At 40.9% G+C, this 11522-nt stretch overlaps 1 protein-coding gene across 5 annotated transcripts in view; it reads right to left on the reverse strand.

The window, feature by feature from the left end:
• The window catches only part of IGF1 (insulin like growth factor 1), a 69969-nt gene extending 58797 nt beyond the window's left edge, over positions 1-11172 (reverse strand). For 3 of the 5 annotated variants that reach the window (XM_082665648.1, XM_082665647.1, XM_082665644.1), the window contains exons 1-2: positions 10448-10675; positions 5772-5928 (exon numbers count right to left, since the gene is read on the reverse strand). In XM_082665648.1, the coding sequence (XP_082521774.1) occupies positions 5772-5928; positions 10448-10510 (220 nt within the window). In that variant the 5' untranslated portion in view covers positions 10511-10675. Of the gene's footprint in view, positions 1-5771; positions 5929-8642; positions 8682-10447; positions 10676-10998 lie in introns of those variants that run through there. The other 2 variants (XM_082665645.1, XM_082665646.1) reach the window with 2 other exon arrangements.
• Between the last annotated feature and the right edge of the window lie 350 nt (positions 11173-11522).

Genomic DNA, 11522 nt, shown 5'->3' on the forward strand with positions numbered 1-11522 from the left:
TTCTGGATCCATCCAGTGAGGTAAGTCACAAAATCTCAGTGTCTCACATTTCTCATTTGTCCGATTAAGCAATAATTCTTGCCGTCTAAGACTGGAGTAAAAACAAAGGGAGAGAGCTGATACAGCTGGATTTTGAAAAAGTGAATATACTAGTCAAACATAAGGCATCCTTTGTGTTACTGAAACTACTATGTAACTGCTACTACTAGCAACAGGTTTTATCAGCTGCCCCTGTAGAGAGAAATGAGTGTATAATGAATTGGGCTGCCCAGATACCTCTACCTTTGCAATAGACTCTGCAAATGATCCCAGAAGAGAGTAAATAAATATAATTGCTAATGTGTTTATGATGGTTACTATGTGCCAGGCAGAATTCTAATTTAATATGTTCTAATATATTAACCAGTTTTATGAGGTAGGCCCCGTTTTATAGATGAGCAAATTGAGGAAAAAAGAGGTTAAGTTACTTGCTCAGTGCCACCCACCAAGTAAGTTTCAGAGCTGGGATTCAAACCCTGGATTCTTTGCAACAGAGACCATGCTTGGTCTTGAATCCTTCCCTCTCCTGCTTCTTGTAATTATCCATCAGGGAGAACATGGTCTCAAAGAGCATTACAATGTCAGGAAAATGCAAATTATTTTCTGAATTTGCACAGAAATCATCACTTTCGTAGCAGTCCCTTGGTTGCCCAGACTGGTCCCCTTGGGCATTTTTAAATAGTAGCAAAGCACTTAGGGTCAATAAAAAAACTCATTGTTTTTCTTTAAGAATATCTGTGGCCTATTAGCTTAGTGGTGCTAATGAGGCCAGGGCCAAGGTCAAATCCCACATGTTCCAGTTAGTTTCAAAGCGAAAAGCTTGACCAGCTGTCATACAAGTGCATGGCTGGCTGTCTAAGGGGTGCCAAGCCAAGGAATGCACATGGTGCAGCTCAAATCCAGCCCCACTGACAGCAATGCTAATGGTGGGTGAGTGTGTCTTTGGGTGTCCCCAGTGGTGCACTCTCCTTTAATGGAAAGGCAGTCTCAATAGGCTTGGAAAAGGCTTCTCCTCAAGATTTAGAAGCCTATAGATTCTAACCTGCCCCCTCTAATTTAATAAAGGGCAGCTAAAAAATGACCTACTTACCATCCTCACGTCCAGGAGAGTGAGAAAATGTAAAGATGAAAACTGTCAGCTCGTCTTTCCTAGTAAGGAAAAATGGCAATCTGTTTTCATGAGGTGTGTGCTCCTTTGGCCAGATGACTTGCGTGTATTTGGTCATGTCTGAGCTTCTATTTCATCCCCGAGGGGTTGGAACCCAGCTTACAACAAAATAAAACAAAGAAGCTGGCTCCTCTTTCTTTAAGTAGGTGGGATCTCCTATCTTTGGGGAGGAAAAGAAACTATGTGGAGAAGATAAAGGAGTCTAAATGTTCTTCGGTCACTGTTTAAATCCAAGGTTCTCCTTTCTTGAATAGCACCAAATCCTTGTTAATTACAACCTAGACTATGAGTCTGTTAAAGTTAGAAGAGGTCATTTACTTTAAACAAAATCCCCTTGTTTTATAGACAAGGACATTTTGGCTCAGGAAGTTTAAATGCCTGCCAAAGTCATACAGCTAATGAATGACAGGTCTGGGAGTAGTTTTCTGAGCACTATATTTCAAATGAAAGAAGCTTGAGTTAATAATAATAACTTCGATCTAGGAAGGTTGTTGCAATCAATAACAATGAAATTCATTGCAAAGTTTTACTTAAACTCTTCATAAAACAGTATGTTCTAACACATGAAGAATGCCATTCATTTACTCAGACCTGTTCTTAATAACTATGCATTAGAGGTATGTTTTACAAAAGCTATAAATCTGGAATAGCCAAAAGGGCATCCAACTTTCCTTTCTAATTGATTTACTTCTCCTTTTTCCCAGACCGCCGAGGTAAAGCATATACAGTTTATTTAAGGGACTGTTTATAGACTCTTAAAACTAAAAAGGACCCCAGAAACTCGCTTTCTTTTGGTTGCTCTTAATTGAAACCATCCAAGGTGGTTGGTTGTCCGTCATTTTTTAAAGTATCTTCAAGGAGAGAAATTCCACAAGCCTCTAAAGCGCATGTTAAAATGGTTAATCACCGTGACTGTCAAAAATTATATCTATGGCAAGCTTAGCTTCTCCTATTTCACTTGAAGCTCTTTTCCTCTTGCTTTGTTCCATGCACAGCGAGGTTATAACAAGCTGCTCTCTATGAGGGTTCCATCAATCTGGTAAGATAATAGCTAGCTCTTTCCCAGTGTGCCAGCTCCATTATGCCACCATTTTCTCCCAAGACTATGAAAGTATGAAACTGGTTGATATGCTCTCTTGCTATGATACATAGGGAAGAATCAGTAGTTAGCTCTTCTTTGCAAATTTCATTGCATAAAATGTCTGGGGAAGCTGCATTATTATAGAGGAACTATTTCACTTATGCTGGGAAGATGTTCACAAAACAAATAATCCGGAAGGTGGCTTCCGCTGTGCTCTAGTGGAACTTGAGCTTGTAGAGAAATAGGAACTCATTTACAACACTGGGTCAATCTATGCAAATTAAGCATTACAAAAAAAATATTATTCAGAACAGTTCTGTCTCTAATAGGGTTAAAAACTCTCCTTGTTAAATGTTCCAGCCCAATAAAAAAGATAGATATGGAGGCAATTTTCTTTTAGATGTTTGTGTTTCAAACTAAGATCAGAAACCCCCTTCCACTATGAAAAAAATCCATACATTCAAAATGGATTTGAAGTGTCTTAAAACGAAACACACAGCCGCAATAAAACTTTGAAAACAAGGGTAAAAAATATAATAAGAGTCGATTGGCAGAGGACAGAGGTAGGGAAGACTGCTTTCCTCTAAAAAGTATTTCAAAGGCTGTAAATGCTTAGAGCTGACTTCTCCACACACAGTAAATCTCAGGGGACAAAAAGGAAACTCAATAAAATTTGTTGACAACAGTTAATGCCTGTAAGAATAATTGGCTCAGACACAAAACAGACCATCAGCGTAGCTTGGGGAGGACCAAAATGCCGCCTCTAAGTCATTGTTAGTATACACTGTATTCAGCTGAGAAAAGATAAAGTTTTATCAGATAGGTGGGTAAATATGAGGTGAGAATTGTCCAAAGTGCCTGACGAACCTCATTCTTGATGATTCTGAAGACTAAGGTCCCAAACAAGTCATGCCATCCCATTCAGCTGGATTCCGTTCAGTTCAGTCCTGCCAGTCCAGCAATCAAATTAGAGCTGCAGCTATATCAGCCAGGCATTGAGCTCGATACTGGGATTCAATGGTAAATAAATATGGCCTTTGGTATCAAGGAGCCCATTGAGAGGGCAGATCCGGGTTAGGTGATTTCAAAAACTGGGAAAAAGTATTCAGGAAAAGCAGAAAGGACTATAATCTATTCTTCCATGATGAGTTTTCTCTATGACGCTTGCTAATATTGATACTTATTTTTTTTAATCTCCCAACTAGACTGTGAGTTCCTTGAAGGCAAAGTTAATCTCTCATTCATTTCTAGGTATCTCATTCATGCTTGTACTGTGTCTTACACATAGCAGATGCTCCAGCAATGTTTTGAATTAAAGAATTTAAAGGGGTTAACTTCTCTTGGGCAAAAAGGCTAGTCTGATTGACTAGAAAGTTAATAAGAATACTTTGGTGCATGAGGGTTTATGTCAGACAAATAATTTACATTAAGTCATGGAGTTCTATAAGGCAGAACTTATGAAACCTAGACTCTCAATAATAATAAAACACAATTTATAAAACCACTTTCTATCCAAAGTCATACTCTAAACATTAAGAGTTGCCGTGTAGAACCTTCCCCTTTCAAGTTACTAAAATGGAATTAAAACACATTTGCTAAACTTTGATCCTTGGAGTAACAGAACGCCTTTCAGTGCGTTGAAATCAGTTTCCATCACAGTTGTCCAATACTCTTAACTATCTGTGTGAACATATATAAGTATCATATGGTTACTTGGGACCAAGTTATTTCTTTCCATTCTCATTTTCAATCATTTAATGCAAGCATCACAGTCATAAAAGATCCAGTTTCCATGCACTGTGCATGGAAATCCTGGAGCATGTCACACTGAACATCACAATTCAACCTGGCACATAACACAAGACACTTGGGGGCTTGGCAATCACTTAGTGAACTGGGTAAAAGGAAATGGCACAAATGGATTATCAAGACAAAAAAATCCTCTTGGGCATAATAAGTGAGAAACACTTATCCATCTTTTAAAATGGGGATCAGTAGTAGAAAAGTAAAGAATAATGACAGCCCATCGTTGGGTGACGTTGATGTGACACATTTGCCTTCCTCAAGATATTCTGAAGGTAAAACAAGCCTGCTATTTGAAAAGCACTCACCCAATGAAGGCTTTCATCTGCATAGCAACAGAGAATGGGATAGAATCGCTTTATTGCCAGAAAAATAAATGAATTCACTCAAAGCATTGGCTGGAAACAGAGAGTGGGAATTTGCCCATTCAAAGAGTAGAAAGCACTTCTCACTTTCTGTCACTAGTTGTTGAAAAGCTATTTGTCACCAAATCTACAATGAGTACAGACCATCAACACGCCTATCAGCCTCTTCCTTCCCATGCTCCGTACTCATCCTGGACTGCTACACACAGACCCCTCCTTCCAGTCTCTCTCACACACACACACACACACACACACACACACACACACACCCCTTCCTGGGAAGAAGATGAGAGAGACTTGAAGTTTGTGAGTCATCACAGGAGCTATTCAAAGCCTGGTGGGTAACTGAGGTAAGCTGTCTACACTTAAGCGATATGAACCTCTAAGAATGATTCATGGTCCTGAGGACCTGAGAGTCAGTTTCCTGAAACTCTCTAAACTTCCAAAGAATTACACAGAAGGAGCGTCTGGCTTCCCATCAGTGTCCTGTAGTATACAATGAGACAGATGCCTCTGAGGTAGGTTCTTTAAATAATCTGTTCCCTCAGGTAGCACAGACTCTTGTTGGTGTTTATTATTTATTTGCAAGCGTGGACTTGGCTGTCTACTTTTTATTGACTGTTTAATCACCTGAGACCTACTTATGGGATAAGTGACCTTGCACTTGTCAGAAACCCTTTTCCAGATGGAGACATCACTGGAGAGCCCCAGAGAAGAGCGATGTCAAAGGAAGGCAATAACAGAGACTCAAGGTCAGTTTGAATGGAGGGCGAATTAATTCAACATTTCAGTTTGCAGTGAGTGAGAGCCTGTGTATTTGCAAACGTGCCTTTCAGCAAGGTTCACCTTCTGTGTGTTCCTGGTGATTTCATATGGCATGGAGACATCTGGGAAGGGCCCCTCCATTCTTTGCCCAAGTCCACCTTCCTAGTTTCCTCCAAATAACCTAGCGCTTAAAACAGCCCTACACGTTCACATATGTGGCTACATGCACTCACAGATCTCAAAAACTGAAACCTTAATCCTCCAGGGCCATTTTGTCACACCTTTCCACTGGAAGGAATGGAAGAGTGAGGGTAGAGCAGCATAGTTGCAGGAAAGCTCAGTGGGAAGTCGTTAAAAGACAAACTGCTAAGGAGGAAAATTCCATCTGAAATCTGCAAAACGTGCCACAGCCCCACTGAAACACTAGGCTCGCTTTAAGGTGAGGAATCTCGGAGGCTGAGGATGGCTGCCAGCCGTGGGCAGTCATTCAGTTCTTCACATACTCCCTGCGGTTGTAAATCCACAGAGCAGTGAGAAGGAGGCTACTTACTGAAATAAAAGCCCCTGTCTCCGCACACGAACTGAAGGGCGTCCACCAGCTCAGCCCCACAGAGGGTCTCGGGTCCAGCCGTGGCAGAGCTGGTGAAGGTAAGCAAGAACACGGCCACGTAGAAGAGATGCGAGGAGGACGTGATGTGCATCTTCACCTGCCGAAGAAGCAGAAGGAGGGTCATGCTTCCTCCTGGGTCCTTGCCAGGAGACGGGGGTGAGGCAGGGGCGCCTTTACCCTCAGCTCTCCATTCCTGTCATTCATCAAAACTACCCGCTCCGAAGGGCAACAAGGTGTGTGAGTGACCGCAGGGCAGCGAGGGCTGAGCGGGTCTTGGCATCAAGCAACCTGAGTTTAATCCTCTTGCTACTGTGGAACCTTGGGGAAGTCCTTCCTGAACCCCTTCTCTATGAGTTCCTATTACAATTCAGTGAGATAAAATATCTAGAAACATTTACTATGTGAACGTGAAAGATGCTATTATTGCAGTGGGATCCCACACCGCTCAGAGATCCTGGTAAACCTTTGGAATCATCAAAGGTTAAATTGTGCTCAGTCCAGATCTGGGGCCAAATATGTTTTATTCATTTAAGTTCTCTCAAGATTGGCCATCCACAGATAGCATGTGCATTCATTATCGACCAGAATATTAAATTAACCAGAACATCATTCCCCAGCTACTGATTAAAGAGAATTTACTGCAGCTGAAAAAGAACTTGTGAAAATACTATATATCATCACAGTTTTTTTTTTTTTTTTTCACTTGAGAGAGAGACAGAGACAGAGAGAAACACAGGCAGAGAAAGAGAGACTGAGATTTCTTACCTGGGGAAGATCAGCAGTTAATAACTACAAGTAGAAGTATAAAATCAGGAACGGGAAAAATGTGAGGAAATTTAGGAAGGAAATTGGCTTATGCTAAGTAGACCCCACGCCTTCTTTATTCTAAAGCCCCTCGTGTAAGCTTAATATCAGATCAACACACATGTGGACTGTGCCCTCCATGAACAGGGCACTGGGCTCAAAACCTGCAAAAGCCTTTTTTTTTTTTAAGTCACAGGAATTCATCTCTTGGAGGGACTTATGTGTCACTGTAACCATCTTATAGCAGGAACCCCTGGTTGGCTTGACTTAGCAAATGATAGACATCCAAATGGCAGCCCCGCCAGAAGCAGGATTCCTGTGGCTCAGGTCTCCATCCTCACTCTCAGCAGTAGAAACAATGCGAAGGTGAGCATTAAGTTTTTCCATATTGCTACTTGTGGCACCAAGATATGGTTTCTTCTAGGAAGCCTCCCAAGGTGAGTAGCTTCACCCCCTCAGAGGCATTCGCTCTCAGCAGCATCAGCGGAGTCAGTGACAGGATGTTAAGCGAGGGACCCTATCAAAAGGTCATGTAGTTAAGCTGGAAGCTATCATTATGAAAAGAGGCTTTTCTGAACCTCCCAGTCATGGCAGGTCCATTTAACTCCATCACTTTTGGAGAAACAGACTCAGTCATTTATTTTCCAACCACCTTCCTTGCCCTCCATGGACTCTTAACTTAATGGCTGTCTACATCAGTGGCAAAGTTTGCTCCATCATTGTAATTAAGATTTCCATTTTTGTGGCCAGACTTTCAGCTCAGCAATTGAGAAAAAAAAACCCTAAACCCCTGACTCTTGTTAACACAATGTAAATATTTAGTTAATGCTTGTAAAACTGTGGAAGATGAAAAGCCTCCTCTATTTGCAAATCCTCATAAATAATGGACATAAAATAGAAGAGGAGGTGAAAGCTTGATGGAACATTTCTTCCATTTTCTCCATAGGACCTGTTCATGGAAACCCTCCACCCCCATGTAGCCAAAGCCACGGAGACGGCTAGAAACAAGTCATCCTATCCTTATCTTTCTTATGTATAAAATAATAATTGGTGGGAGTTTTCCCTTTCAATATTTCCAGTGGAAATCTCAGCCAGTCTAACCCCACTGGACTTCCTTGCCCTTTTCAAAAGAGAAAATTCATAACTGATCTTACTGAACATACCCCACACTCTGGCAATGGGTCAGTTCTAGAATGTCTGTTATTTTGCCAATCCTATTTCTCCATCCCTCCTTCTCTGTTGATTTAATAGTGATGCTTAAGGCCAAGCACCTGCAGCTGTAGATGCCTTCAAGTTCTTCAGTTCTCGTGAAATCCAGGGGAAAAGGTACTCAGCTTATAGCCTTAGTGAATTGAGAACTTCATTAGAGGTCAAAATTATATTTTAGTAGTTATTTATTTCATATGACACATTTAAACCCAGCAATACATAAAAATCTCTAGCATTTAAGAATTTAAGATTTATTTTTTACAGATTTTTCCTTTCTTTTTCTTTCTTTCTTTCTTTTTCTTTTTCTTTTTTTTTTTTGCTGAGTTATGTTCTAAGATAAATACCAGCACTTACAGTTCTAGGACAAGATAGAACCTCTAGTGCATTCGCCTTTAGTTCAGGGAACAGTCCAGTACAGCCACAGAGAACCAGAGAATTTATCACATTATGTTCCCCGGAAAGAAAACAATAAGGAACTGGCTTAGGAGTTAAAAGTTCGAAACAAGTGGCCCCATGTGTTCATCATTTCCTGGGCCTTTTATTTTTCCAAACACAAAAGAAATGAAGAGAGAGAAAGGAAAGATCTGAGAGAGAGAAAGGAAGGAAGAAGGAGAAAGAGAAGAGAAAAGAGAAAAAACTTGCAGAGCACTCTTTCCCAAAAATCATTCACAAATCCAAAATTTAAAAGACCTTTCTTTTTATCTTAAATAAATGGAATATCAATTGATTCCAGATGTTTGGGCTACGATAAAAATGCCCCGCAAAATTTGAGGGCAATAGTCATAAGAAAATACTCACTGTAGGTGTAACCATTTTTGTTTGTTCCAGATCTTTTACAGCAGGTCAGGGTGGGTATTATGAGACTGATGTGAATAAACTGAGGACTTAAAAGCATGTGCTGCTATGTGGGTGGGGTTTGTGAAAGCATCTAGTTACATTTGGACACCCAGGCAGGTATGCTATGAGCCTGGGTAAACTGCCTTTTGTCCATTCCGACAATGAACAAATTGCACGGCTGGGATTCAAGTCAATCTTTTCCTCCAAATCAAGCCACCAATTTCCACTGTGTGCCTATAGTAGCCGCCCTGGACAGTGACCCAAGCTTCAGTCCTCTCCTGTGCCCTCTTCCTTCTGATTCAAACACTTGGAAATATCTTGAGACTCAGAGTACAATCAGCTTGCTCGTTCTGCCTGGCAGACACCTTTACTCATTGAATTACGTTTGAAAGACCACGTAGCTCCCTCAAACCACTTCCTGCTCCAAGTACAGGAAAAAGCAACAACTTACGGCTAGCTCTACTTCTGAACAGTTCAGCATACACAACATGGAAAGTTCATTTGGAGTTTTCCAAACTTGTAGTTAATGCAGAGATAACACTCCACAGCCTCTTTTAAGATCATCTAAGCAGGGAGACAAAGCCCCCAGCTATCAGACCACATAGCATATGTGTATACTGACTTCATTTCTTTTAAAAGCAAGGTAGCCGGCATGCATCTTGGCATCTCAAGTGCAGCAGAATCAGGTGCCTGACAAGGATGTATCCTTAACTCCTAAGCCACTTACTTGACTAAGAAAAGTCCTAGTGGTGGAGTATTTGAAAGCAGCAAATGATTACCGGACTAAGTGGTAGGGACGTTTTATGAATTGAGCCCTCAGGCAATTGCATCGGGGAGCCAGTGACAGCGGCTTAAAAGTGCTTGCAAATTGGAAAAACACAAGTCTTGAGAGATATAATTTTGCTGAGAATGGAAACTTGAACTAGGGCCAGTGATTGGAAACGAGAAGTCAGTGCATTGACAACGCCAGCCAAATTTACCTAAAGAGACTTTACAACACCGAGTATAAAATCAGAGTTTTACAACACAAAACCCCAAGTCCAAACTTCGCCCCTGAGAATCCTCTTCAAAAGAAAAAACTTGGAATAGCAGTTGCTAGAAAGTTTCCGCTTTCCATATACAGTATGCATTTGTTTAAATTATACGAATGTGCAAGGTCAGCAAGAGTTCTTAAGGAGTTCTTTTTCAGAAGAGCAAAGTAAACTTCACTCTAACTTTGACTCTCTGGGCATTAAGTGCAGAGAGTTCCGGGACCTTCGCTCCAAAGATCACATTTAAAGCTTTAATATCATTTAAAATGTAACTCTTTATATGTGGCATGCCTTGTAATAAAAGTCCTGACAAGTTACACACACACAGATACATACACACACAGTCCTACATACACACGAACATGGTCTTAAAAATAAAACATCTGCACCTGCAAAAAAAAATCCAAAAGTTCATATCCATGCTCTATAGCCCTTAACCATAGACAGGATTTAAAGGAATCTTCTATAATGACACCACTCAAGCCCTGCAGAAGTGGAGGATTTAGCATAAGTACCTTGCAATAGTTTTTACTCATACAGATATCTGTGCAAAGGCATTTATCTCCCGGAGCTATTTTTTCAGATCCCACAGAATTGCATATTCAGCAATTTATAAATAACTCCCAGTGCCGAAACAATGAAAATTCTAAAGTGAAGAACATCTCTAAGCAGAAGCAAACAGTACACAGTTTAAAGAAAATTCCCCAATGACTTCAAAGAGTAAGAAATATTTACCTTCAAGAAATCACAAAAGCAGCACTTAAATAATTGGGTTGGAAGACTGCTGATTTTTCCCATTGCTTCTGAAGTGCAAAGTCTGGAAATGAATTGGTTAGCAGGAATAATGAGGCAGAAAGAAATCCAGGGAGATGGGAGATGTTGAGAGCAATGTCACATTTCAATTTTGAGGACTTTATTCCATTGCGCAGGCTCTATCTGCTCTGAATTTAGCAGTGACAGTGAGATTTAGCAAACAGAAGAGGGATTTAGAGAAAATCCTCACATTTATCTACAAAACACAGACACTGTAGACAGGAAACAGCTGGGGGAACGCTTGCCTTCTCTCTCTCTCCCTCTTCTGGCAAAGTTATCGAGTAAGGACTTTTTTGGGCATGGTGACAAATAACATCATACCTTTGCATTTTAAAACTAGAGCACAGAAGCATTTTTTCCCTTAAAAGAATGCGTGTTAGTGACAGGGTGAGCAGACATTAAAATACCAGTGCTGTCCTCTGATTAACTTTCTACTGGGCAGGAAGACACACACATCTGCTAATACACCTTACCAGTATGAAAGGAATACACTTGGAGGATGGGCAAGCAATTTTATATTCCAGAGCCAACGCAAAATTAAAAAAAAAAAAAAAAAAAGAAATGAAAAAAAGACCATCTCAAACATACCCTACAATTTTAACCCTCAAATGACTGGGGTAAACTAGATTGGAAGACAGCGCTGGGATGACCCCTCGTCCTAGTTGCCAAGTGAGGGGAATGATCTCATTTCCTAGAACCTGGAAAGGGGCGGGCAGCTTTGCAGTTGGCTCCCTTTAGGACACTGTCTAATGCTTTCTGCCCACGACAGGGCAAAGATTTTGCTGAGCTGTAAAGCCAACTGAAATAATAAAACAAAATCTTTTTCTTCCTTCCTCTACTCTGCTGCTTATCACCCCCAGCCTCACCCCAGGGGAAGGGCACCTGAGGGGAAAATGATTTTCCTGTCGTTCATATTTTTCTGCATAACTTGAACCTGAGTGTGTGTGTGTGTGTGTGTGTGTGTGTGTGCGCGCGTGTGTGTGCGTGCGCGCGTGCG

This window comes from Grampus griseus (genome assembly GCF_964374135.1).
Source record: "Grampus griseus genome assembly, chromosome: 11".
Taxonomy (NCBI): domain Eukaryota; kingdom Metazoa; phylum Chordata; class Mammalia; order Artiodactyla; family Delphinidae; genus Grampus; species Grampus griseus.